Raw genomic sequence first — 26,057 nt, forward strand, 5'->3', positions numbered from 1 at the left:
TGTATCTTTAAATTTGCATATTGTGCCAATTTGTATTCTATTTTGGATAGTCCATGCCTTATTTTCACAGGACAACCCCTTTGGGGTGCGCTCACACGAGCATATGACCCACACGATTATCGGATCGCATCAACCGGCGCGGCCACGCACTCTTCGGACAGGAGCATGTCAGCTGCATGTATTTCTATGCAGCTGACATGCTCCTGTCCGAAGAGTGAGCGGCTGCACTGGGTGATGCGATCCGATAATTGTGCGGGTCATACGCTCATGTGAGCACACCCTTAAGGCTATGTTCACACAGGGCGTTTTTGGTGCTTTTTTCCCCCCAACAAAACCTGATCTCTTGACAGTAAAGAAGTTGTGTTTTTTTACTTTGTGTTTGCAGCTTTTTTTTACAATTTTTTGTTGCTGCTTTTTTTTTAGTCATTTGTCTATGGTACATGTTTAAATAACGTTAGTTTCTTTGGCCAAAAAAAGCAGCAAAAACGCTGCAAATGCAGTTGCGACTTTTTCATTCTCATTGCTTTCAATGGTGAAAAAAAGCACCAAAAACACTGAAAAAATTGACATGCTACTTTTTTAAAAAACGCAGCATTTTGCCATTTCAGGCAGGAGATAAAAAAGCAATTGTGTGCATGAGATTTCTGGAATCCCATAGGTTTTGCTGTTACTGTAAGGCTTTGTGCGCACTCTGCAGATTTAGTGCCGAAATTTTCTGCATGAAATTTACACCTTCTGGTAGAAAAATGCATATGTTTTGGGGTGTTTTTTAGTACATTTTTGTGCCATGCATTTTTTTTTAATGAAGTCAATGGATGGAAGGGGTAAAAACGCAGGAAAAAACGCACCAACAATTGACAGGCTGCAGTTTATTTTCTGCACCAAATCTGCAAGTAAAAAATAAACAACGTGTGAATTCTCATTAACTTTGCTGGCATGAAGAGACATGCAGATTTGGGACACAATCTGCACCACAAAATGCATTAAAAGCGCACTGTGTCTTTGGCTATGTGCGCATACTGCAGTTTTGCTTCTTCAGCAAAAATCACACCTTCTGGCAGAAAAAAACGCATAAAAAAATTCATGCATTTTGATGCGTTTTTAGTGCGTTTTGACGCATTTCGGTGCATTTTTGATGCGATTCAGTGCGTTTTTTCCCATATGTTTTTGCCCATGTGTTTTGTCACTATTTTCAATGGAAATATGCAAAAAAAAAAGTGACATGCTGCTTCTTTTTTCTGCACCCAAAACTGCAGGCAAAAAAAGAAGCAACGTGCACACAGAATTTCTGAATTCTCATAGACTTTGCTGGGGAAGGAAATGCATGCAGTTTAGGACAACAACGAAACCGAAAACTGCACCAAAAAAGCTTCAAAAACTGCACTGTGCGCACAGGGCCTAATAAGGCTGCTTTCACACCTCCGGTTTCTGCAATGCGGCACACTCCGGCACTTTGCAGGAAAATCGCAACCGTTTTTTTTTGCTGCCGGTTGCGATTTTCCTGCATAGACTTTAATTAGTGCCGCATTGTGCCGCATGGCCTTGCGTTCCGTCTGGTTTTTGCCGCATGCGGCAGATTTAGCCGATGCGGCGGCCGGATGGAACGTTGCCTGGCACATTTTTTCGTGCGGCAAAAAACCCCGCATCGCGCCGCACGATGCGGCACATTTTTCAATGCATGCCTATGGCGGCCGGATGCGGCGCGATGCGGCAATAACCGCATCCGGCCGCCGCATGCGGTTTTTGCCACTGCGCATGCTCAGTAGCATGCCGCAAGCGGCAAAAAACGGACTGGCCGCAAAGGAAAAACGTATGCAAAGGATGCGGTGTGTTCACCGCATCCGTTGCATAGCTTGCACAGCCGGATTGAGCCGCAGAGCTCAAGCCGGATGTGTGAAAGCAGCCTTAGGCTATGTTAACACACGGCATCTTATATTGTGTTTTTGGTGCATTTTTGAGGTCGCAAACATACACCAAGATGCATGCATTTCCTTCCCCAGCAAAGTCCATGAGATTTCTATTTTGCTCTCCACACTGGGCATCTTTTTTTTTTTTGGCCTGCATATTGGCTGCGTTTTTGAAGATGCAGCATGTCAATTCTTTTTGCATTTTTCCAGCATTTTTGAGCCATTCGGCTATTTTAACACAGGGCATCTTTTTGCCGGTGCATCAAAAATTCACAAAAAACCCAACGCACTGCGTTTTTATCGCGTTTTTATTGCGTTTTGCCCAATGCATCTTTAAGGGCTCCAATACGCTGCAAAAATGCAGAAATAATTGACATGCTGCATCTTTAAAAACACAGCCAAGATGCAGCCAACAAAAGTGTGGACAGCAAAATGGAAATCTCATAGACTTTGCTGGAGGAAGAAAATGCATGCATGTAGGTGCATCTTTGTGATGTAAAAAACGCACCAAAGATGCCTTGTGTGAACTTAGCCCTAGTGAATAGATTTGACTTAAAAAAACGCATTGGGCACAATGTGTTAAAAACACACCAAAACCACGTTTTTTCCGCTGGTGCGTTTTTTTGGGGCCAAAAATGCTACATCTTTGTGGGTAGAAAAGATGCAGTGTGTGACCATAGTCTTATTTGCAAAAAACGCACAAAAAATGCCCTATGTGAAGATAGCCTGGCATTTGCAGGGACACATTCTCCCCACCTTCTTATGCACGATGTATAATAACCTGTGTTTATTTTTCAGATACGATATTAGTAAATAGAACGATACATTATTTGTAAACACGCAGAACGCACAGGATGAAAACACTCCCCTGCAGTTGCGCTTCTTGGGCGCTGGGGGCAGCAGTCTTCCTTCCGCTGCACAGCCTCACATGTCCACTTTGTTAGTGCTGTGCAGGGGGGTAAAGTTTAAATGGCCAGGAGGTGACTGCTGGGCCCCCACAGGCGGATCTGCAGCTCGGACAGGGGTGGGCACCACGGGGGCATCTGACCTGAGCCTGTCACACACTGGGTAAGGCTTCTCCCTCCTCCATGCACTGTGGATGATATGTGTCTCCTTTTTCTCTCTGCTCAGCCTCTCCCCCTCCTCCCCAGACCTCCCTCTGCTCTCTCCCTCCTCGCCTGGCAATGAACAGCTGCCTTTGCATGAAAAGAAGGGACGATTTTCCACGCTTAACAGTTAAGTGTCCTATGGAGCCCCCCAAAGCTCCCCCATCTGCAATGCATCCTTGGTGTGGTCGCCCTGGTTGGTGGCCATCAGCCTCCAGGCTTTGTTGTGCCAGCTCAGTATTTGCAGGGATGCAGCAGGCCTGAGATCTCATTGGATGCATCTTGTTAACCCCTTCGTGTTCTCTAGATTCAATGCTTATTATAATGGGGAAGGGGGGGGGGGGGGGCAGAATGACAGAATTTCCTCTTGTGCATTATTTTTGTCCTATATTCTCCCTCCCTTCCTTCCTGCTTTTCCTTTCCATGGCAGCCATGCAGGTTGATATCACTGAATGCTGTCATGATGGAGTGTTGTGTGTTTGTGTTATTTTTTTGGGGTAGCCATGAGCCTCCATAGAAGATAATGTTACTGAGGCTGTGAGGCCTTGCAGCTGCTGGAAGCCTGCCTGTGGTGATACTATGTATATCTGCATCTGAAGTGTTTTATGAGAAGAGGAAGGGGGGGGGGGTCTGTTTATTGGGCCGGAGCGAGAAGAACGATCTATGTCAATGTCTTCGCTTTTTTTTCTTATATATATATATATATATATATATACACTATATTATATATACATACTATATATTATATAAATATATGTGTGTGTGTGTGTGTGTTTTAGATATATAAAATATATATATATATATATATATATATATATATATAGTGTATGTATATGTGTATATATATGTATGTGTGTATATTATATATATATATATATATATATATATATATATATATATTACATACACATACACATATATACACACACACACACACACACACACACACACACACACACACACACACACACACACACATATATATGTGTGTGTATAATATATATATACACGTACACACACACATTATCCTATAAAGGTAGACGTTATTTAATATAGGCACTGATCCTGGCACAATATCACAGCTGGAAGCTTGCAATGTTGTAGTGGCCATTCGGCAAGTTGGATACAAGTGACTCAAGATGTCATGAGGCTTCAGCCTAACGATAGATGCAGTAGCGTAACTTGAGGTTTGTAGGCCTCAATGCAAAAAGTCCAACGATCATGGGTGGTCTGTTTTAGCCTTGTTCTTCTAAATCTCCTACTATTATAGTCGTGTCTTTCTAAAATGGACCAAAAAGACCTTTTTGGTTTTGGGTTCCCTTAGGCTAGGTTCACACTTTCGTTAAAATGTATCAGTCACAATCCGCGGGTCTGGTAAACAACGGAATCCGTTTGGCGGATTCTGTTGTGGCCCATAGATTTGTATTAGTGGCGGATTGCGACTGATGACCTTGCGTTGCATCCGCTGCGCCGCGGTCAGTCGTTTTTGGACTGACCGCCGGGCGGAAACAACGCAGAATGTAACGTTTTTTGAGTCGTCAAAATTGACGCACTGCACAGGAATCCGTTGCAATCCGTCACGCTTGTAATGTATGTCTATGGTGCTGGATTCCGTCGTAATCCGTCTTACGACAGAATCCAGTGCTGGATTCTGTCATGCTCTACTGAGCATGGCCAGCATGTTTGGCACACCCACTGGGCTGTCCCAAACACAAACGGATCATGACTGATCCGTCAAAAGACGGACGTACAGCGGATGTAACGGACGCGACGGATCAGTTTTTTCACAGGATTCCTGTAAAAGGAATCTTGTGAAAAACACATCCGTTGCGTCAGTTGACATCTAAAAAACGACTGATCCGTCGCTGACGGACCTGACGGATTTAAAACAACGGAAATGTGAACCTAGCCTTAGGTGCCATTAACTGGGGGCGACTGCAACGATTATGGTACGTGCACATGATCCGGACACACTGTGTTCTAGACGCAGCGTATCCTCTCTTTCGGAGCTGCCGGTGTTGTCCATGATCAGGGTTCTGGGTGCAGCGGCTTTTTGTTGTGTTCTCCCTCCGACAACACTCTTGTCTCCGCAACTATAAATTGACATGCAGTGGCTTGGAAAGCCGCGCCACAGGTGTGTGTGTGTGTGTATATATATATATATATATATATATATATATATATATATATATATATATATATATATATATATATATATATATATATATATATATATATATATATATATATATATATATATATGTATATATGTATATGTATATGTATATGTATGTGTAGAGAGATGAGCAAATCACTTCTCGGGATGCTGGTCCAGCAGTGACCTCGGAGGTCCATGGCCACCCGACAAGAGTTTTGCAAATGTATTTATTTACTCATAGCGCTCTATAGACAATATCATCACTGTCCCCATTGGGGCTCACAATCTACAGTCCCTATCTGTATGGTCTTTGGAGTGTGGGAAGAAACTGGAAAACCTAGAGGACTCGGAGAGAACATACAAACCCCTTGCAAATGTTGTCCTTGTTGGCATTTGACAATATAGGAAGAATGAAACAACCGCACAATCCAGCTCAGATCCGGTAAAAAAACTTCGTCACAGGTCCACGATTATGTGGACCTGTGGAAGCGTGAGACTATACGTGAAACTGCTGTTTTCCTGGTAGGACCTGCACCCGGTCTTCACCCTGCGTTTTATATGCACCTAGTCGCAAATTAAAGAAGAAGTTTTTTACCGGATCTGAGCTGGATTGTGCGGTTGTTTCATTCTTCCTAAATTGACTATTGAGGCTCCTTATCCTCTCAACACGCAGCCAGGACCGGTGAGTGCAATGGGGTTTCCGTGAGATGTCCATTCCCCACAGGACTATTGTGAGGCTGGTTGCGGCGGTGCAGAAGTGTCTTTTCTTTTCTAACTTGTTGGAATTTCAACCTAGGGCCCCCACGCTACAAAGCAACAGTGGTGACCGGTGAGCCACCGTGGAGTGGTGACCGGTGAGCCACCGTGGAGTGGTGACCGGTGAGCCACCGTGGAGTGGTGACCGGTGAGCCACCGTGGAGTGGTGACCGGTGAGCCACCGTGGAGTGGTGACCGGTGAGCCACCGTTTAGTGGTGACCGGTGAGCCTCCGTTTAGTGGTGACCGGTGAGCCACCGTTTAGTGCTGACCGGTGAGCCACCGCACGGTGCCGATCCCTACTAACCACCATGCTACACGTCATCAGGAATCTACAGCGCCGCTTCTAATTGGTAGGCTAGGCATGAGGTCATATCACATCAGTGACGTCACTCCCAGTCTGAAAATCCGAACAGGCCCCAGGGATTGCGGCAAGAAGGAAACAGCTCACTGGGCTCATGTCCATTTTATAATATTGGATAGGAGGAAATAAATTTGTAGAACGCTGGACACATCAGTAATCCATGGCCACCAGGCGAATTTATCCGCTCTTTTCTAATATTATGCATGCTGGCCATCTTCTCCGAGAAGACCACTCGACAATTCAAATTTTTGGTTTAAATGGCCATGAGGCCAGTGTTTTTGCTAAAATTGTATTTGCAATTTTCTCATCACTAAGTTAGGCTAGGGTCACATGCCGAGTGGTGATTTATTTATTTATTTTTTTTATTGTATTTTTTTTTGTGGATCGCTTGGTCTGGTGAAAATCCTGTACATGTAAATGATCCCGCCAAAAAAAAAAAAGTACGTCTGAATGATGCCATATTTCATGGTGCAGGGCTGGAGTCGCCAAGTGATTCAGGGTACACAATGATTGTCTTCTTGAATTGCACATCTACATTTCCCATTTTAGTAAGTGACGGTATAATGCTAGGAATACACCATTGTTTTAAACTGGGTGTGTTACTGGGTTTTCTAGTACTGCATACATTAAATAGCTCTGAGACCTGATGAGGCTGGTATACTTACTTTGAAAATTAGTCAGTAAGGAGTTGAGTCCTGATATTAATTTGAGTATTTTATGACTCCAGCTACAGACAGGCTCATAAAATGCTATCTGTTATATTAGTCAGGAATAGTGATTGGCGAAAGCTGTCAGTTTTGGGGTCCGTACCGGATACCTAGTGTTCATCCATGGACCTCGAACACGAATTTCTTAGGGAAGTCTATTACTGTTGGGGTTTGGCCACCCAGAAAAAAAATAAGGAATAAAGCAGGACCTTTTTATACTTATCGACCTTCCATACGGCTGTAACACTGCTTCAGGGTCCGATCACTAGCTCTCACACATTCACTGCTTCCCCCACCCATCGTCAGTCCCGTCAGACCGTACCCCCAGCCTGTGTGACAGCACCTGTGATTGGTTGGAATCACACTCACTGTCTGCGTCCCCGTAATGGCGTTAAAACAAATTGGTGTAGGGTCTCCCATGGTGTGATACCCAGCGAAGATAAAGCATACGGCTGCAGCCCGCAGCTGTGCGCCTATCTTGGTTGTGTATCAAAATAAGAGTGACCCTATATGGTTCATTTTAAAAAAAAAAATAAAATATATATTTGTATTTTATTTCAAATAAAGGCTTTTTGGGTGTTTGTATTTGTTTATTTTTACTTACAAAATTAGTAATGGGTCATAGACCCTACTCATTGCTAATCTACAGCTTAGTTGCAGCTGTGAGCTGTCATTTACCCCTGACATTGCCCCGATTTTGCCATCGCACCAGAGCAATCAGGATGATCAAGGTAAAGTGCCAGGATTGTTGCATCTAATAGCTGTGACAATTCTGGGTGGGTGCAGGCTGCTATTTATAGGCTGAGGAGGCTCAATAACCATGGGCCTCCCCAGCCTCAGAATACTAACCCCCAGCTGTCTGCTTTATTTTGGCTGGGTATCAAAACTGGGGGGGCTGCACGCCGTTTTTTACAATTATTTATCTGAATGATTAAAAAAAAAAAAAAAAAAAAAAAGTGCCTCTTATTTTGATGCACACGGCTAGAGGCTGCAGCTTGTAGCCATCTGCTTTATCTATGCTGGGTATCACAATATGGGGGGGACCTTACACCAATTTATTTTTACACTACTATAGGGACACAGACAGCGTGTGTGATTTTAACCGATCACAGATGCTGTCACACAGGGTGTCGGCACGATCTGACTGCAACCAGTCAGATGCTGGGACTGACGGTGGGCGGGGGAAGCAGTGAATATGTATGAGGGTTAATGAGTGGACCCGGAAGTAGTGTTACAGCCACGTGGGAGACTCGTTAAGTATAACGGTCCTGCTCTAATCCTTCTAGCCCTTTCTACCATTATTTTACATAACTGTTTGGGTCCCCATAGACTTGTATGGGGTTCAGCATTTTTGGCAGATGTTAAAGCCCGGTCCTGAATCGGACCCCTTTTTCCTTTAGTCTGGCCGAACCCGAACATGGGTTTGCCCATCTGTAGTCAGAAAGGATTATAAAGCCATTTTGACAGGGATTTTCAAAGTAATTACACCACTTTCAACAGGTCTATGAAATCATTTTACTACTGTATACAGTATACCATATAGTCTTGTGACATCACCTGTGATCCTTTCCATCCTTCATGATGACATCACGGAGCTGGTGGATGTTGGAGAGCTTGCTCTCCTCCACCTTCCATTTGAGGAGGTCATCACAGATGCTCTATAGGGTTTAGGTCTGGAGACACTTGGGAAATCCAGCTCCTTTACCCTCAGTTGGAGGTGTTTAGGGTCACTATTTTGGAATATGAAGGGAGGGGGATCATGCTCTGCTTCAGTATGTATGTATCCACACCATCTAGGGACATCTATACCCCAGCCAGGCCTCCTGATGAACCTGAAACACAGGAGAAACGCGTTGAGGCCGTTTTTTTGGATGATTACATCTACAAGGGAAGTTATTTATGGCTTTTCTCTTTATGTTCTGACCCTTAGCTCATGTTTTGCATCCCTTTAATTGGGGGTTCCCATTTTCATCCCTGCTGGGTACTGTGGTGCATACCAGTAGCCCTAGTGGTTTGGATGGGTTGTTTATGATGGATCTATTAGGCTTCAGCATAGTTTGTTGCCAGGGGATATATGGGTTCTCTTTTTGAGCAAAGTTATTATACCCTTGGAAAAGGGGGAGGGTGGATCCAGCACCCATTCGAAACGATAAAATCCCAAATTTTATGAAATAATTTTTTAAAAAATAGACAGGCTCTATAACGCAAGACAAAAAGCATGAAAAACTTGACGCGTTTCGGACCTTACATATTAAAAACAGAGTCCTTAATCATAAGTAATTTTTGTTTTTGTTTTTTTTTTTTTACATTCACTTTTTTTTTTTTTAAGTATAATAAATAAAATTGTACATTTTAGGAATTTTTTATTTGTTAAAATATTATTTTGGATTCCTCCCTTATCCCAATTTGTAGCCAGTTTCTGCTTTAGTATGTCACAGCACATGTTAGCATTCATGGTTCCCTCAATGATCTGTAGCCCCCCACAGTCTGCAGCACTCATGCAGCGCCTAACCATGAAACTCCCACCACTATGCCTGACTGTAGGTAGGAGACACTTGTCTTTGTACTCCTCACCTTGTCACAACACACGCTTGCCACCATCTGAACCAAATACATTTATCTTTGTCTCATCAGACCACAGGATCCTTCCAGTAATTCATGTCCTTAGTCTGCCTGTCTTCAGTAAACTGTTTGTGGACTTTCTTGTGCATCATCTTTAGAAGAGGCTTCCTTCTGGGATGACAGCCATGTAGGCCACTTTGATACAGTGTGCGAGATATGGCCTGAGCACTGACAGTCGGATCTCCCACCCCTGTAAGCTCTGCAGAAATACTGGCAGCATTCGTGCATCTATTCTGAAAAGACAACCCCTGGATATGACACTGAGCACGTGCACTCAACGTCTTTGGGAGTCCATGGCGAGGCCTGTACTGAGTGGATCCTGTCTTGTTATACCGTTGTATGGTTTTGGCCACCGTGCTGCAATTCAGTGTCAGGGTGGTGATAATCTTCTTATAGCCTCAGCCATCTTTATGTAGAACAATTCTTTTTTTCAGATCCTCAGAGAATTCTTTGCCATGAGGAGCCATGTTGATCTTCCAGTGACCAGTATGAGAGAGTGTGTGAGAGAGAACACCAAATGTAACACCCCTACCCCCCATTCACACCTGAGACCTTGTAACACTAGTCACATGACACTGGGGAGGGAAAATAGCTAATTGGGCACCATTTGGCTATTTTCACTTTGAGGGTGTACTCACTTTTCTTGCCAGCGGTTTAGATATTTCTGGCTGTGTGATGAGTTATTTAGATGACACCAAATTTACACTGTTATACAAGATGCACACTGACACTGTACATTGTCATATCTTTAGTGTTCTTCCATGAAAGTATACAGTGCCTACAAGTAGTATTCAACCCCCTGCAGATTTAGCAGGTTTGATAAGATGCAAATAAGTTAGAGAATGCAAACTTCAAACAAGAGCAGGATTTATTATCAGATGCATAAATCTTACAAACCAACAAGTTATGTTGCTCAGTTAAATTTTAATAAATTTTCAACATAAAAGTGTGGGTCAATTATTATTCAACCCCTAGGTTTAATTATATTTTGTGGAATAACCCTTGTTTGCAATTACAGCTAATAATCGTCTTTAATAAGACCTGATCAGGCCGGCACAGGTCTCTGGAGTTATCTTGGCCCACTCCTCCATGCAGATCTTCTCCAAGTTATCTAGGTTCTTTGGGTGTCTCATGTGGACTTTAATCTTGAGCTCCTTCCACAAGTTTTCAATTTGGTTAAGGTCAGGAGACTGACTAAGCCACTGCAACACCTTGATTTTTTCTCTCTTGAACCAGGCCTTGGTTTTCTTGGCTGTGTGCTTTTGGGTCGTTGTCTTGTTGGAAGATGAAATGACGACCCATCTTAAGATCCTTGATGGAGGAGCGGAGGTTCTTGGCCAAAATCTCCAGGTAGGCCGTGCTATCCATCTTCCCATGGATGCGGACCAGATGGCCAGGCCCCTTGGCTGAGAAACAGCCCCACAGCATGATGCTGCCACCACCATGCTTGACTGTAGGGATGGTATTCTTGGGGTCGTATGCAGTGCCATCCAGTCTCCAAACGTCACGTGTGTGGTTGGCACCAAAGATCTCGATCTTGGTCTCATCAGACCAGAGAACCTTGAACCAGTCTGTCTCAGAGTCCTCCAAGTGATCATGAACAAACTGTAGACGAGCCTTGACATGACGCTTTGAAAGTAAAGGTACCTTACGGGCTCGTCTGGAATGGAGACCATTGCGGTGGAGTACGTTACTTATGGTATTGACTGAAACCAATGTCCCCACTGCCATGAGATCTTCCTGGAGCTCCTTCCTTGTTGTCCTTGGGTTAGCCTTGACTCTTCGGACAAGCCTGGCCTCGGCACGGGTGGAAACTTTCAAAGGCTGTCCAGGCCGTGGAAGGCTAACAGTAGTTCCATAAGCCTTCCACTTCCGGATGATGCTCCCAACAGTGGAGACAGGTAGGCCCAACTCCTTGGAAAGGGTTTTGTACCCCTTGCCAGCCTTGTGACCCTCCACGATCTTGTCTCTGATGGCCTTGGAATGCTCCTTTGTCTTTCCCATGTTGACCATGTATGAGTGCTGTTCACAAGTTTGGGGAGGGTCTTAATTAGTCAGAAAAGGCTGGAAAAAGAGATAATGAATCCAAACATGTGAAACTCATTGTTCTTTGTGCCTGAAATACTTCTTAATACTTTAGGGGAACCAAACAGAATTCTGGTGGTTTGAGGGGTTGAATAATAAATGACCCTCTGAATAAACTTTTCACAATTTAAAAAAAAATAAATAAAAAAATGAAATAACATTCTTCTTTGCTGCATTTCACACTTCCAGGCTGATCTACAGTCCAAATGTCACAATGCCAAGTTAATTCCGAATGTGTAAACCTGCTAAATCTGCAGGGGGTTGAATACTACTTGTAGGCACTGTATAAGAAAGCTAGCTATTGAACCCGCTCTACACCCGGGTGTCGAGCATTTTTATTGGTAAATTTTCTATTTCTTTGAAGCATTAGCTGAAAGCGAAATGTATTTATTGCGCAAAAGCTTCTCTGAAAACCACATTTTTGGTGTAAACTTTGTGGTTTTTAAGTTTCCTTGTTGGTGCAGAACTTTGTGCCAGGCCTTCTTTAAAATTTGGGCCAGACTCGACGCCATTATCCCTATGGCTGGTGCGTGTGCATTGCTATGTTTACGCTGTAGTTGAATCATTCGATAAAATGGCGCCGTAGTCAGCACATGCGTATAGAGCAATTTCTGGCACCATTTACTTGTAGACACTTTCTCTGCGAATATCATCTGATTATGACTGGTGATATTCGGAGAAACCGTGGCTTCAATAAAATGGCACCGGAGTTTGTGGTATCACATGTGCCATTTTATTGACAATTTCATGCGCCGACCATCCCGGCTTCAGCCAGAAAGACACGTTCAGCATTATATTATTAAAGTCTAGTTGTCCATAGCAACCAATCAGAGCTCAGCTTTCACTTTACCTCAGCAGCTTCAATGCTGAAAGCTGCACTCTAGTTGCTATAAATGAGGCCACAGTTACTTCTGCAGTGGCTATTGGCAACCACAATGATCTTACTGTGAGGCAATGCTCATAAATGAGACCCCAATTACTTCTGCAGTGGCTATAGACAACCACAATGATCTTACTGTGAGGCAATGCTCATAAATGAGACCCCAATTACTTCTGCAGTGGCTATAGGCAACCAGAATGATCTTACTGTGAGGCAATGCTCATAAATGAGACCCCAATTACTTCTGCAGTGGCTATAGGCAACCAGAATGATCTTACTGTGAGGCAATGCTCATAAATGAGACCCCAATTACTTCTGCAGTGGCTATAGGCAACCAGAATGATCTTACTGTGAGGCAATGGTCATAAATGAGACCCCAATTACTTCTGCAGTGGCTATAGGCAACCAGAACGCTCTTAGGCTAGTTTCAGACATCAGTGTTTGCATATGTGTGACAGGTACCGGAGAAAACACGGGTCTGTGAAATAAAAAGATTTTCCACATTGACTTGCTGTCTCCGGCTCTGCTGCCTCCCGCTCCTGACCTCCGTTCATTATATTCATCGATTATTCACCGCACTTAGGACCTGGAAGCCGGAGCAGCGGTGGGCACAGCACCGCCAAGGACAGCATCGCGGGGACAGGTGAGTATTCTGCAAGCACAGTGACATCCAGGAGGTCATCGGAGTTCCCAATGAACTCTGATGACCCTGCGCGACACCCGTGCTACAACTTCGCGGGTTCATCAGAGTTCATTGGGAACTGTGATGAGCCCTCGATGCTGTTCCCGCAATGTTCCAGCTTCCAGGTCCTCACCACGCGTGCACGCACACACGCACACACACGCACACACACACACACACACACACACACACACACACACACACACACACACACACACACACTCTGCTGTATACTCACCTGTCCCCAGCGATGCTCTCCCCGCTTCCAGCTCCACAGGGCAGTGAATATTCAGTGAGTATAATGAGCGGGGGTCAGGAGCCGGAGACAGCATTGCTGGATACAAGTAAATATAGAAAATCTTTTTATTAAAAAGGCCCGTGTTTTCGCCGGTACATGTCACATGGATCACATCAGTGTGCAATCTGTGTGCTACCGGCAAAAAACGGACGTGTGTGTGGTCACGCGGTCCGTGTGAAAACACAGATGTGTGAGTAAGAGCAAATAATATGGGTACGTGCGGCATCAGTGTTAAAAACGGATGCCACATGTACCTGAAACACGGATGTCTGAAACCAGCCTTACTGGGAGACGATCCTCATAAATGAGACCCCAATTACTTCTGCAGTGGCTAATCTTCTTTTCTTCTTCTTCTTTTTTTTTTTTTTAAATTATTATTATTATTATTATTATTATAAAAAAAAAAAAAAAATAATAGGCCCTTTTTGCCAATCAAACGGTTCAATGTGTTCAGCATTACATAGTGAAAATTTCAGAAAATCTGACGGGTGTACTCACTTTTGTGATATACTGGAGGTAGTTCACAACTAGCTACCTGTTCTTAGGCCCAAAGTAAAAAAAAAAAAAAAAAGTAACGGTCCCACATAACCCCTTAAGGACCGCCAATACACCTTTTAATAGTGGCTGTTTACTTACTGACATTATTTTTTTAATGGGACTGAGGAATAAGACAATAGCGCCCCTCTCATGGGCGAAATTTTCATGGGTAAAAGCTGTGTATGACAGATGACAACAGCGGGTATGGGGCCCTAAACAGTTTTGGAACCGATGGGGACAAATAAACTCCTTAGGTACCACTGTCAATCACAACGGCGGCATTTAAGTGGTTAAAAGACCCCTTTTGACAGGATCATCCCCCCCCTCCTGCGATCATAATCACGAGTGTCAATCATTGCCATGGTGCCCTAAGGTCATCTGATAACCCCAGGGTATGGAGGCCTGTTAGATTCTGCTATAAGCAGAGTCTAACAGGCATAGTCAGTGAGTCACTGACCGGTCTCATGCACTGTAATACATTATTATAATGCAAGAGACCAGAGATCAAATTAAAAAAAATATTTGTGTCACAGTGGGACGAAGTATAAAAAAAAAAAAGTGGACCCAAAGCATTAAAACCTGCCACTAAAAGTGCAGCATTTGTGTTAAAACAAAAAAATAAAGTACACAGAATTGGTATCACCGCGCCCGGAAATCCCCGATCGATATAACTCATGGTATTTAGTCTAAATGGCGAATACTTAAAAAATAAAAAAAAAAAACGCACAAAAAAGTCACGCCCCCCCCACCCCCCTAAAAAAAAAATGACTGACTGTAATTAGTGCTTTTTTTTTTTGGAGTTGGGCTCCGTATTTTTGGGACTATGAGGGTACGCTCGGACGAGTGCAATGCGAGAAAATCTCGCACTGCACTCTGGCCAATGTTAGACAATGAGGGCAGTTGGGCAGCTTTTATCGCATCCAGATTCTGGATGCGAGAAAAGCGGCAGCATGCTGCAATTTTCTTCTACAGCCGTATCTCTCGCACCCATTCAAGTGAATGGATGCGAGAGATTTTTTTTGGACTGCACTCGGATGTTATCCCAGTGCAATGTGATATACGCAGAGGCTGACAATGGAGGAGACGGGGGGATTAACCCCCCCCTCTCCTCTGCAGCGCCCGCACTCAGCTTCACAGCTGTGACCCAACCGCAAGATCGGGTCACAGTCGCATGACACTCGGCTCATGCTCACAGCAGAGCCTGAGCCGGGGGTCATTAGATTAGCATATCACATCCAATGCTCTCGCATCGGATGCCGTACGCTCGTGTGAGTCCAGCCTAAGACGCACTTTTTTTTCCCTCCAAATGTTGGGGGAAAGTGGGGGGTGCGTCTAATAGTGTGAATGAATGTAGGGCTGCGGGGAATGAGGGTGAAGCGGGTCATCGGCGGCACGAGCAGGCTGTAGCAGCCTGCCGTGACCAAGTGGACCCGCTCATTTATTATGCACGCCCATCATCCCGTCCATCATCTCTCAGCGCTGAAGCTGGCGCTGACAGGTGGGCGGGTTGATGGGCGGGGAATGTGCACATATTAAACAGCCGGCCCGCATGATCACCCCTGGCAACTACAGCCTGGAGTGATTATGTGCAGCTGTCATCAGCGCGGGGTGCAGTGAATCAGTATAACTCACCGGCCACAATCCCTGCAGCACCGCGATGTCGTCCTGTCTGTGCTGGCGGCGGCTGTGTGGAGACTAGCGGTGCGCACAGTGATGACGTCATTGCTGTGCGCACGTGTCCACACGCAGCCGCAAGCCGGCAGACAGGAGGACATCGCGGTGCTGCAGGGATCGTGGCCGGCTCCACACTCCAGGAGCGATGCTGCAGGGAGTGAGGTAAGGTGAGTATGAACGTTTATTTATTTATTTTATTTTTTTGTGCCACAGGATGCGGGCCGTATACCAGGATGCGGGTGTATAGCAGGATGGGGGTATATTAGGAGCAGGATGGGGGTATATTAGGAGCAGGATGGGGGTATATTAGGAGCAGAATGGGGGTATATTAGGAGCAGGATGGGGGTATATTAGGAGCAGGATGGGGGTATATTAGGAGCAGGATGGGGGTATATGAGCAAGATGGGGGTACATGCCAGGATGATGGTATATAGCAGGATGGGGGCTATACCAGGATGAGGGACATATACTGTATAATACAAGGCAGGAGGATCATTACCAGGCTGGGGTACCTTAGTAGAGAATTTGGGGACATTACCCCCATAACAGTGTAGGCAGCAGATTCTTGCCCCATAACAGTGTGTCATGACCACATTTTTTGCTTAAAATTTTATTTTCCTATTTTCCTCCTCTAAAACCAGGGTGCGTTTTATGGTCTGGTGCGTCTTATAGTCCGAAAAATACGGTATTTTAAGCATATTCCAAAATTCCTGTAAAACCATACTAGGGCTTTTTTTTTTTTTTTTTTTTTTTTTTTTAAGGGGGCGGGGTGGAAGCCTTTTTACTGTGATGGCAGCAAAGCATTAAAAAAGTATATATATCTGACATCGCTGTAATCACACTTAAAAGAAAAAGTAACCTAATCACTTATATGGCAGGAGAAATAGCATATTTTTAGACTACTTTCTATTTGTTCATTCTACAACTCTAAAATCGGAATAAGCCTCAATTCACATTTATCCTGCGCTCTCCGCCAAGTGCTTACATCGGGGTTTCTATGTAAATCCTAAAAACTGCGATTCAGTCAGAACCACAGACAGAAGCACTCACTCCAATGAGGCAGATGGAGACGCTCTGGTCTCCGTTTGGTCTCTGTTCCAGCTGTGTTCTAACATTTAGGCGTCATTTTAGCGCACAAGTGTAGACTACTTCCATTCTGTGCATGCCTAAAAAGATGACTGGAATTTAAAGTGTCTCCATCTGACTCATTCTAGTGAGCGGTTCTGTCGGGGGGGTTTCCTCTGAAATGCTTTTTTGTGGGATTTACGCTTAAACCTTGGCACAAGCTCTCAGTGCAGAGCACAAGAATGTGATCCCAGCCAATGATCAAAAAATGTTATGTACCCAAAGTATTAAAAACCCTAACTTATCCCGTACAAAACCAGTCCCCACTCAGGTATATATATCCGGCACTGGAAATTTAGGGAGTTCCCACATGCCTGTAAGAAAAGACTCTAGGGGTCACTTGTGGGGGTTTCTAGTGTTTTGGTATCTCAGGGGACCTGCAAATGCGACATGGTGCCTGCTATCAGTTTAAGCCAAATTTTGTGTTCCAAAATTCAAATATTGCTCCTTTCGTTCTGAACCCTCTCGTTTGCCCTAACAAAACTATTTGACTTCATACGGGGCTTTCTCTGTGCTCCGATGAAAGTGAGTAACAACAAATTGTGTGGTCCACATTTTAGTGTTAGGTCTTGCCAAAGTGAAACATTTGGGGAAATAAAAATGAAAATTCTCAATACGATGACCTAATGTTATCAAATTCTATGTAGTATGTGGTTCGAAATTCTTACTATACCCCTGGATAATATCCTTGAAGGGTGTAGTTTCCAAAATGGGGTCACTTTTGGGGGGGATTTCTGAGGTTTAAGCACCTTAGGGGCCCTGGAAATGCAACATCATGCACACAATATATTTCTGTAACATTTGTGTTCCAAAACAAAAATATTGCTCCTTCCATTTCGAACACTCGTTCGTCCAAACAATTTTTTTTTTTTTTTTTTTTTTTTTTTATTACATGTGTAATATTGTTCTCAGAATAAACTGTAAACTGGGTCACAATTTCAGGGGGGTCATTTTTTATTTTTATTTTTTTTTTCTCATGCAATGCATTTTTTTCAAGCATGAAAAGTGCAAAATTTTCACTAAAATTCCGATATTTTCATATTTCAATTAAATGCAAACAATATTTACCTAAATTTACCATTAATCTAAAGTACGATGTGTCAAGAAATAATCTCAGAATCACTGAGATTCGTTGAAGCGTTTGAGTTATTGCCTCAAAGTGACACTGACCGATTAAAAAATTTGGCTTAGTCATTTAGGTGAAAATTGGCTTTGTCAATAAGGGGTTAAACACGAACATATAAAAACACATTTAATGTCACACAGAGTTTTGTACAGACTGTCATGGAGACATTGGATTCTGTTCAGATTGCAGATTCTGACACTCCACCCGATGGTTTCTCTGATGTCTGGGAACAACACATGCAGACTCGGGCATCAACCTGCTGTGTGCTGATTCATAGGCAGGCTAGTAAGAGTTAATGTCTGCTAGTTTACTTGCTCCTTTAATCACATGCTGTGGGGAGACCTATCACATCTGCTCTCCTCCTATTTATGCTGGTGGAATCCTTCTACCCATGCCAGTGTAGCGCCCCTGAATCCATCAGGGAGCTACAAGGTACTGCATCCCCACCAGGATGCAGGGCCTACCCTGTAAGGACCCAGAAGACCAGTGCCGGTAACACACAAACACTCCAGATAATCCCTGTTTTTCCCCCAAATTCTCCCATAGACTGGTACCAGGCTAGGGTTGGGCCAGACCTGGGCAAGGGGCGGCCCGCGGGCCACATCCGGCCCGCCTACTGTCTGTGACTGGCCCGCCCATTAGATCAGAGTTGGAGACGTGGTGCTGCTTTTCCTGCCGGGCAGGAACTTTTCAAATGACACGCGCGCTGTACTGACGACATCAGGGCGCGCGTGTGTCACAGAGAACGCTGCCGGACAGGGAACAGAGGACAGATTCCTGCGTTCCGCTGCTACACTGTGTGGAGCTTCAGGATCGGTCCTCTGTTCCCTGCTGTGGCAGCTTTCTCTGTGACACGCGCGCACCCTGATGTCGGCAGTACAGCGCGTGTGTGTCATTTGAAAAGTTCCCACCCGGCAGGAGAAGCAGCACCAGCCGGTACCTGGACAGAGAGACGCAGCGGCGGGGGTAGGGGCCGTACAAGAACAACAGCGGCGCAGCCAGGGCTCATACCAGGGAAGAAGCAGCTCAGCGGGGGACCCGTACGGAGATGCCTGACGAGGGAGAGGTGAGTGGTCACTAATAACCGGAGGGGAAGGGGGAGGGGGGGTAACTGGTGTAATATTTGGGTGTAGTGATGTAGTATATGGGAATGTAATGATGTAGTTTTACAGGAACAGTATGTAGTGCTGTAATGCATTACAGGGGCAGTCATACCTCCCAACATTTAAAGATGAGAAAGAGGGACAAAGTATGTGGTGCGCCACGCCCCCTAACCACACCCATTTTGCAATCTGTCACGCCCACATCCAATCCTTTTCAGCACTGCTGATCACATTGTTTAAGGCTGCGTGCCCACGATCAGTATTTGCAGCATTTTGGATGTAGCATGTTTTTGCTGTGTCTAAAACGCTGCATTGTACAGTACAAGCACAATGGAGGGATTTCTAGAAATCTTCTGCCCACTGTGCTTTTTTCTGCAGAAAACACTGACCTGCGGAGCGTCTTTCCAGACTGCAGCATATCAATTTTTTGCTGCAGTTACATGCGTCCTCTGTAGGGAGAACACAGCAGGAGACCGCAGCGCACTGAACCCTGATCGTGGGCACAGGCAGCTGCGTTCTCCTGCAGAGGAGACGTGCAGCCCCACAGGTCAGGACCCGTTGCCTCCAGGACACAGCGAGTCCTGATCGTGGGCACAGGCATACGCACATATACGGTACATATTTGAAGACAAATTCCCTAAAATACATATAAACAGACAAATCTATACACAGTCATCTGCACTGACATACATGGATATATATACATCGTACATATACACACATTGTAGGTAATAACATGGGGAAGCCGGCAGCAGCCGCACTCACCTACCCCACTTGTCTCTGTCCAGCTCCTCCTCGGCATGTGATCACTTGGCAACACTTTAACAGACCTAGCCATGCACAGTGCACATTGACACAGTTGTGTACGTATCACAAGGGAGCATGGGGGTTTTATTTATAAAATATATATATATTTATAATTATATACAGCACAGGAGGGGCTGGGGCTACAGTATATGCAGCACAGGAGGGGCTGGGGCTACAGTTACAGTATATACAGCACAGGAGGGGCTGGGGGCATAGACAGTACTTGAGGGGCATACATATTAGGCCTGTTTCAGATGTCAGTGATTCTGGTATGTATGTGCTAGTTTTTATACGTACCAGAATCACTGACCTATGCAGACCCATCATAATCAATGGGTCTGCACACACATCAGTGATTTTTCACTGACTGTGTCTCCGTTTGGCGTACATGCGTATCCGTGATTGCCGCACAGAAACATGTTTGTTTTTTTTCTGGCATCACTGATGTCCCACGGACCACACTATGGTGTGATCCGTGAAACACGTACCAGAAAAACACTGACATTTAAAATAAAAAGCTTTTTCAACTCACCTTCTCCAGCGATTCGGAGTTCGGCAGCTGCTCTCTGCTTCTTCCTGACCGGTTCATTATGGCATGCATATTCATTTATGCGGCCAGAGCCGACCTGGAAGCAGCTGCAGAGGTGAGAGAGCGGTGGCTGGATGCTGAATCGCGGGACTCTTCAGCACCACGGAGAGCAGGAGCGGGGGCAGGTGAGTATATGTCCATGTGCAATCACGGAGTACGGATCACGTATCACGGATTGCACATGGACAACCACTGTGTGCCGTGAATCACGGAGTATGAAGGGACATATGCGTGTTTAACACGTCAGTGAAGAACGTCTGTGTTTTTCACTGAGGGGCATACACGTTACTAAGGGGTATACACATTACTGGGGGAAATACACTTTACTGTGGGGCATATAAATAACTGGTAGCATAGATATTACTAAGGGGCATATAGTTCTGGTGTTGGGGCTTATACAGCTCTGGGGGCACATACAGCTCTGATGGGGGGGCTGGGGACACACAGATCTGGTGGGGGGGGGTAGCTGGAGGCATATAGCTCTGGTGAGGAGAGGGCTGGGGCATACAGATCTGGTGGGAGGGGGCTGGAGGCATACAGAGCTGGGGGGTGCTGGGGGCATATAGATCTGGTGGGGGGGGCTGGGGGGCATACAAATCTGGTGTGGGGGCTAAGGGGCATACAAATCTGGTGTGGGGGCTAAGGGGTATACAAATCTGGTGAGGGGGGTGGCTGGAGGCATATAGCTCTGGTGAGGAGAGGGCTGCTGGGGCATACAGATCTGTTGAGGGGGGGCTGGGGGATACATATCTGGTGGGAGGGGGCTGGAGGCATACGGTGCTGGGAGGTATATAGATCTGGTGGGGGGGGGCATACAAATTTGGTGAGGGGGCCATACAGATGTGGTGAGTGGGGTGACTGGAGGCATATAGCTCTGGTGAAGATGGGGTTGGGGCATACAGCTTTGGGTAGGTGGGGGGGTCACATACAGCGTTCCTTGGTGTTCAGCTCCTCTTCCTGCAGTCTCTTTATCTGTGGACAGAGCTCAGCATGTTGCTCGGTAGCTCCGCCCACAGATGCACTTCCGTACACAAACAGCCCAGCAGTGAGCGGTGAGTGCACGCTGAGCTGCAGGTGCCGATTTAAAGTGCCGGCAGCCAGAGTGCTGCTTCCGCCCACCCATAACAGCGGCAGCACAGAGCCAGAGCAGTGAAGCAGCGCTCGGCTCTGCTCTGCTCATGTGGATTAGGAGGGGGAGAAAGTCAGACTGGGAGAGAGCGGGTGGGCGGAGCCATGGGACAAAAGCCTCACGATCGTGACACCGGGACACCCGCTGAAATCCGGTACAGTCCCGCTGTATCCGGGACGGTTGGGAGGTATGGGGGCAGTATATAGTGGTGTTGTGTATTACAGGTGTAGTATATAGTGCTGTAATGTATTACAGGTGCAGTATATAGTGCTGTAATGTATTACAAGTGCCGTATATAGTGATGTAATGTATTACAGTTGTAGTATTACAGGAGCAGTGTGTGTGTGTGTGTGTGTGTGTGTGTGTGTGTGTGTGTGTATATACAGTATTGGGTAGAATTGAGTTAAGTATATCAGTCCGGCCCTCTAAAAGGATCCCAAGTTCTCATGCGGCCCCATGAGAAATTTAATTGCCCACCCCTGGGTTGGACCCATGGATGGCCGCCTAGAGGTGGAGCCAATCCAGTCCACTAGACAACCAGGTGGTAGGGGCAGACAGTGGACAAAAGACAGTAGTTAGTCAGTGACAGTGAAAGGGAGCAGACGGACTGACGGGAGTGAACAGTAACCTGATGGCCCAGGCGGTTAGTTGCCGGTGGAGTACTCCCGGAACTACGCACCAACGGGGTACAGAATCCTAGGTCAGGTAAACTCTCTAGGCAGACCTGATAAAATCTGTACAGTGAGGAGACCATCAAGGACCTCACTGACCTTGAAGTTCAGGACTCTGTAGCAAAGGGAGAACCGGGGACAGGACAAGAGACTCCAACCCCACAGGTGTCACGCTACCGTCATACGGACTGCTGAAGAAGACAACCAGGAGGGGACCTCCAGCCGCTCTACACCACAGGGACCCACCAACCAAAGACAGGTGCAGGGGAAAGAAGCCACCAGGTAACTAAACCGGCACTGGGACCACGGGGACATGCGGTTAAGACCACCCAGCCTCGGGTGCTAAGTTACCAGCTTGCAGTGAGTAAAAAGTTACACTGAAACTCCCGTTGTAGCCTACCTTCTTTCAACGCCCGTTATTTCACCTATCCTCTGGTGCCTGGCCCTGCTTGCGGAGGGCCTAACATCCAGGCTGCCTCTAAACTCAGCCCCAGTAGTGCAAACTGTGTAGCGGCGGCTCCATCCCCATAGCCGCAACCCGCAAGTGGCGTCACGTGTGAACATTAGCCTAATCCCCTGTAAATATTCCCCTTTTAAAAAGCGCACAGGACCGGGCAACGGCCACCAAAGTGACATTCCCCAGTTATACACGGCCCGGGACCGACTACCCCATAAACTTGGGCGGCACACCAGCTATAGTTAATTTTGTGTTGGTCTGTGAGGTGGGGTGTCCCAGACTCTCTCTCTCGTGAAAGTTGTGCTTTTTGCTTGGTACAGTTGTGGAGTTTACCCCTGTTGTTTTGTACTTCACTCTTGCTCTTGTTTTTCCTCCTGAATCTCATATTGTCTTTACCTTGTGTGTTTGTGTGTGTGTGTGTGTGTGTGTGTGTTTTGCGGATGGGGGAATCGGATCATGACTAGTCAGGAAGGAGACTCGGGCCTCTCCACCATTAGGAGTTTCCATAAGAATTAGGATAGCATAGGGCCCCATAGCTTGAGGAACAGCTTAGGAGCCCTTGTTCTCCGCTATTCGAAAGACATTGTGACATTTAAGTTCAATATTGCCATAATGGAACTGACCTGGAGAATCATGTTGCCAAATTAGGTAATTTTTTACTGCACAATGGACGTCATCCAAACAATGGTAGAGTTGCACCTTTTTTTAAAAAAAAACAAAAAAAAACCCAAGCCCTGATGCTCGTCTTCATACCATGTTGTTTTGCTATTTTTTTTTATGGAAAAATTAAAGTTGCTTTTTGAAAACATATGAAAAATCGGCTTGTCATGATGGGGTTCATGATGATTGTTAGGGGTTCTGACCAATGTCACCCCTTCTGACCCTAAAAGTAAGAAGCCCCTCTAAGTTTTTCCTTGCACAATGGTTCATCGTGCTGTGTCCAGAAACATGACTGGTCCTTGCTACTTAGAGGGAATAATTCATCAGAAAATGACCTATTGTTTAAACTATATATATATATATATATTTTTATTTTAATGTCTTCTGAACAGTCTTAGACCCTACCTTTTTATATTTAAAGAGGTGGCCACTACTTTTGCATTGATGGCCTATCCTTAGGATAGGTCATTAAAGTCTGATACCCTGCACCCCCGCTGATCAACCATTCTCGGTGTGGCCGGAAATGCTTAGTTCCGGAGATGTCCCGTCTTCTGATAGTGGCCTGGGGTACTGCACATCTGTGGCGCCCCAGGACCTGGTCGCCACAACAGCATTGCCCTCCCAAAGGGTTAATGCTGAGCCTGGAGGTAATTGGGAGATCTATTGGCCAGTAAGTTAACACCCAACACAGTTCTCCCTCCGGACAGCAGAGGGAGCTCTGAACCTGGAATTTCAGGGAGGATTCCTTAAGTCTGGCTGGAGGGAGGAAGTAGTGGTTAGTCTGTAGACAGGAGTGAAAGAGGACAGACGGAGAGTAGTGCTGCCTTGTAGAACTGGGGCCTAGAGCTGGGATAGCTTGGCCCAGTGAAGCAAGAGGTGCAGAGAGGCACAGCAGAGACCCGGACATCGGAGTCTGTGGTTGCCAGGGCATAAAATCCATCCCTGGTAGCTGAATCCGGAGGGCAGGAGAGCTGCAAGCCCCCTGGCCCAGAAGTAATCTGAAGGTACAGCTGCATTCCAAGGGCCCGGTGTGGACTCCAGCAGATAAGCACCAGAGAGGGCCTGCGCAGTCTACCACACAGAAAAAGGGACGAACCACCAGTCCCAGCAGCAAGAGGGCAATTGCGAACCCAAAGCGCAGTGTCCTAAAACAGCAAAGAAAGATTAGGGAGTAGGCCTCATACTCAACTGGCCAAAGATCACCCCAGGCACTTCCAGGCCGGCCGGACCATCTTTACCATCTGTGACGGTCTCCCTGGACTAAACTTCTGCCGAGTAAAAGAGGAGAAGGTAAAGAGACTACCGTTTGTGCCTGTTTCTTTCATTGCTTATCGGCCCTGCACCGTGTTAGTCACACAACACCATAGACTTCCACAAGCACCAACTGTGTCCCGGGGCACTGCTCCACCTGTGGGGAGCAGTATCACCATTGCTGCCACTTCATCACCCCGGAGGCCTTACACAGCAGCGGCGGCTTAATAGCCGCATACCACAGGTGGCGTCACGAACACAAACTTAAAGTCGTCAGCCACATATTCTACTGACACCCACCAGGGCCACGGAGCCGGGCCCAGCCACCACTGACTACCACCGGACTAGTCCGGCCCGGCACCGGGTGTCCCATAGCTGTGGGGTGGGCGAGTCACATCTACCTCCTATTGATTTGAATGGGAGGCGGATGTGTAGTACATTGCCGCTGTCACTGTCCGAAGACGACGCAGCTTCGGAACTGAGCATTTCCTGCTGCCGACACTAAAAACAGCTCATCGGCGGGGATGTTGGTTATCTGACACCCACTGAACATCTAACAGATCCCCATGGAATGCTCGGCTACTGTCTGATCGCACCCTCAGACTTTCGTACAGTGAGGACAGCCTTGAGCTGCTTCTACATGCATGTGATATGCAGCATTAAAATGACTGCCAACTAGAATTTGCCAATCGATCAATAGCCTGTTTACACAGGTAGACCCCACTTCAGATATGCACTGAATAATATGTAATGGATAGCCTGCCATTGTGCCCAACAGCACAGGTCCTACTTGCGCTGGATGATATGCTGCAGAGGGTGATGATCATTTCACCCAACAAACTAGCATTTTGCTCAGTCGTTGGGTGACCAGCTGCCTGTGTACCTGTACAATTATCGTGAAACGAGCATTAATAGGAATAATAATCGATAATAAGCCTTCAGACATGAATGTATAGTCTTATCAGAAAATAAGTGTTGAAGCATAGTTTGGCCGACAGCCATCTCAGCCGACTGACCCGCACACAGAAGCACTCATTCAGTTGAGTGCTCCTTGTTCTCTTTGAGACAGCCGCCAACTGACATGTCTGCAGGAGAACGATACGATCAGAAGTACTCCATCGGACATGCCCAATGAACATCTTCCCACCGACAATGAATCAGCCGGCACCTTCCATCAATGTCGGCAGGTGTGGCGAACACTAGTCTACTGGGTATCAGGATGTGGACTCTTGCGTGTGTTTTGACTCTCGGTATACTAATTTGTAGAGTCTAAGGAATTTTCCAATCTTCATCCTTGATCCTTGAGAAGTGGGGTCAACTTTTCTGTAAGAGGAATCCCAAGTTGTTGTGCCAATGATCATCAT

At 45.9% G+C, this 26,057-nt stretch overlaps 1 protein-coding gene across 3 annotated transcripts in view; it reads left to right on the plus strand.

Moving 5' to 3' along the window:
- The window catches only part of MVB12B (multivesicular body subunit 12B), a 154,765-nt gene that overhangs the window by 15,674 nt on the left and 113,034 nt on the right, over positions 1 to 26,057 (plus strand). For 2 of the 3 annotated variants that reach the window (XM_075324162.1, XM_075324163.1), the window contains exon 2: positions 3,039 to 3,142. In XM_075324162.1, the coding sequence (XP_075180277.1) occupies positions 3,092 to 3,142 (51 nt within the window). In that variant the 5' untranslated portion in view covers positions 3,039 to 3,091. Of the gene's footprint in view, positions 1 to 2,725; positions 2,976 to 3,038; positions 3,143 to 26,057 lie in introns of those variants that run through there. The other variant, XM_075324164.1, reaches the window with a different exon arrangement.

Source organism: Anomaloglossus baeobatrachus, chromosome 9, assembly GCF_048569485.1.
Source record: "Anomaloglossus baeobatrachus isolate aAnoBae1 chromosome 9, aAnoBae1.hap1, whole genome shotgun sequence".
Lineage (NCBI taxonomy): Eukaryota > Metazoa > Chordata > Amphibia > Anura > Aromobatidae > Anomaloglossus > Anomaloglossus baeobatrachus.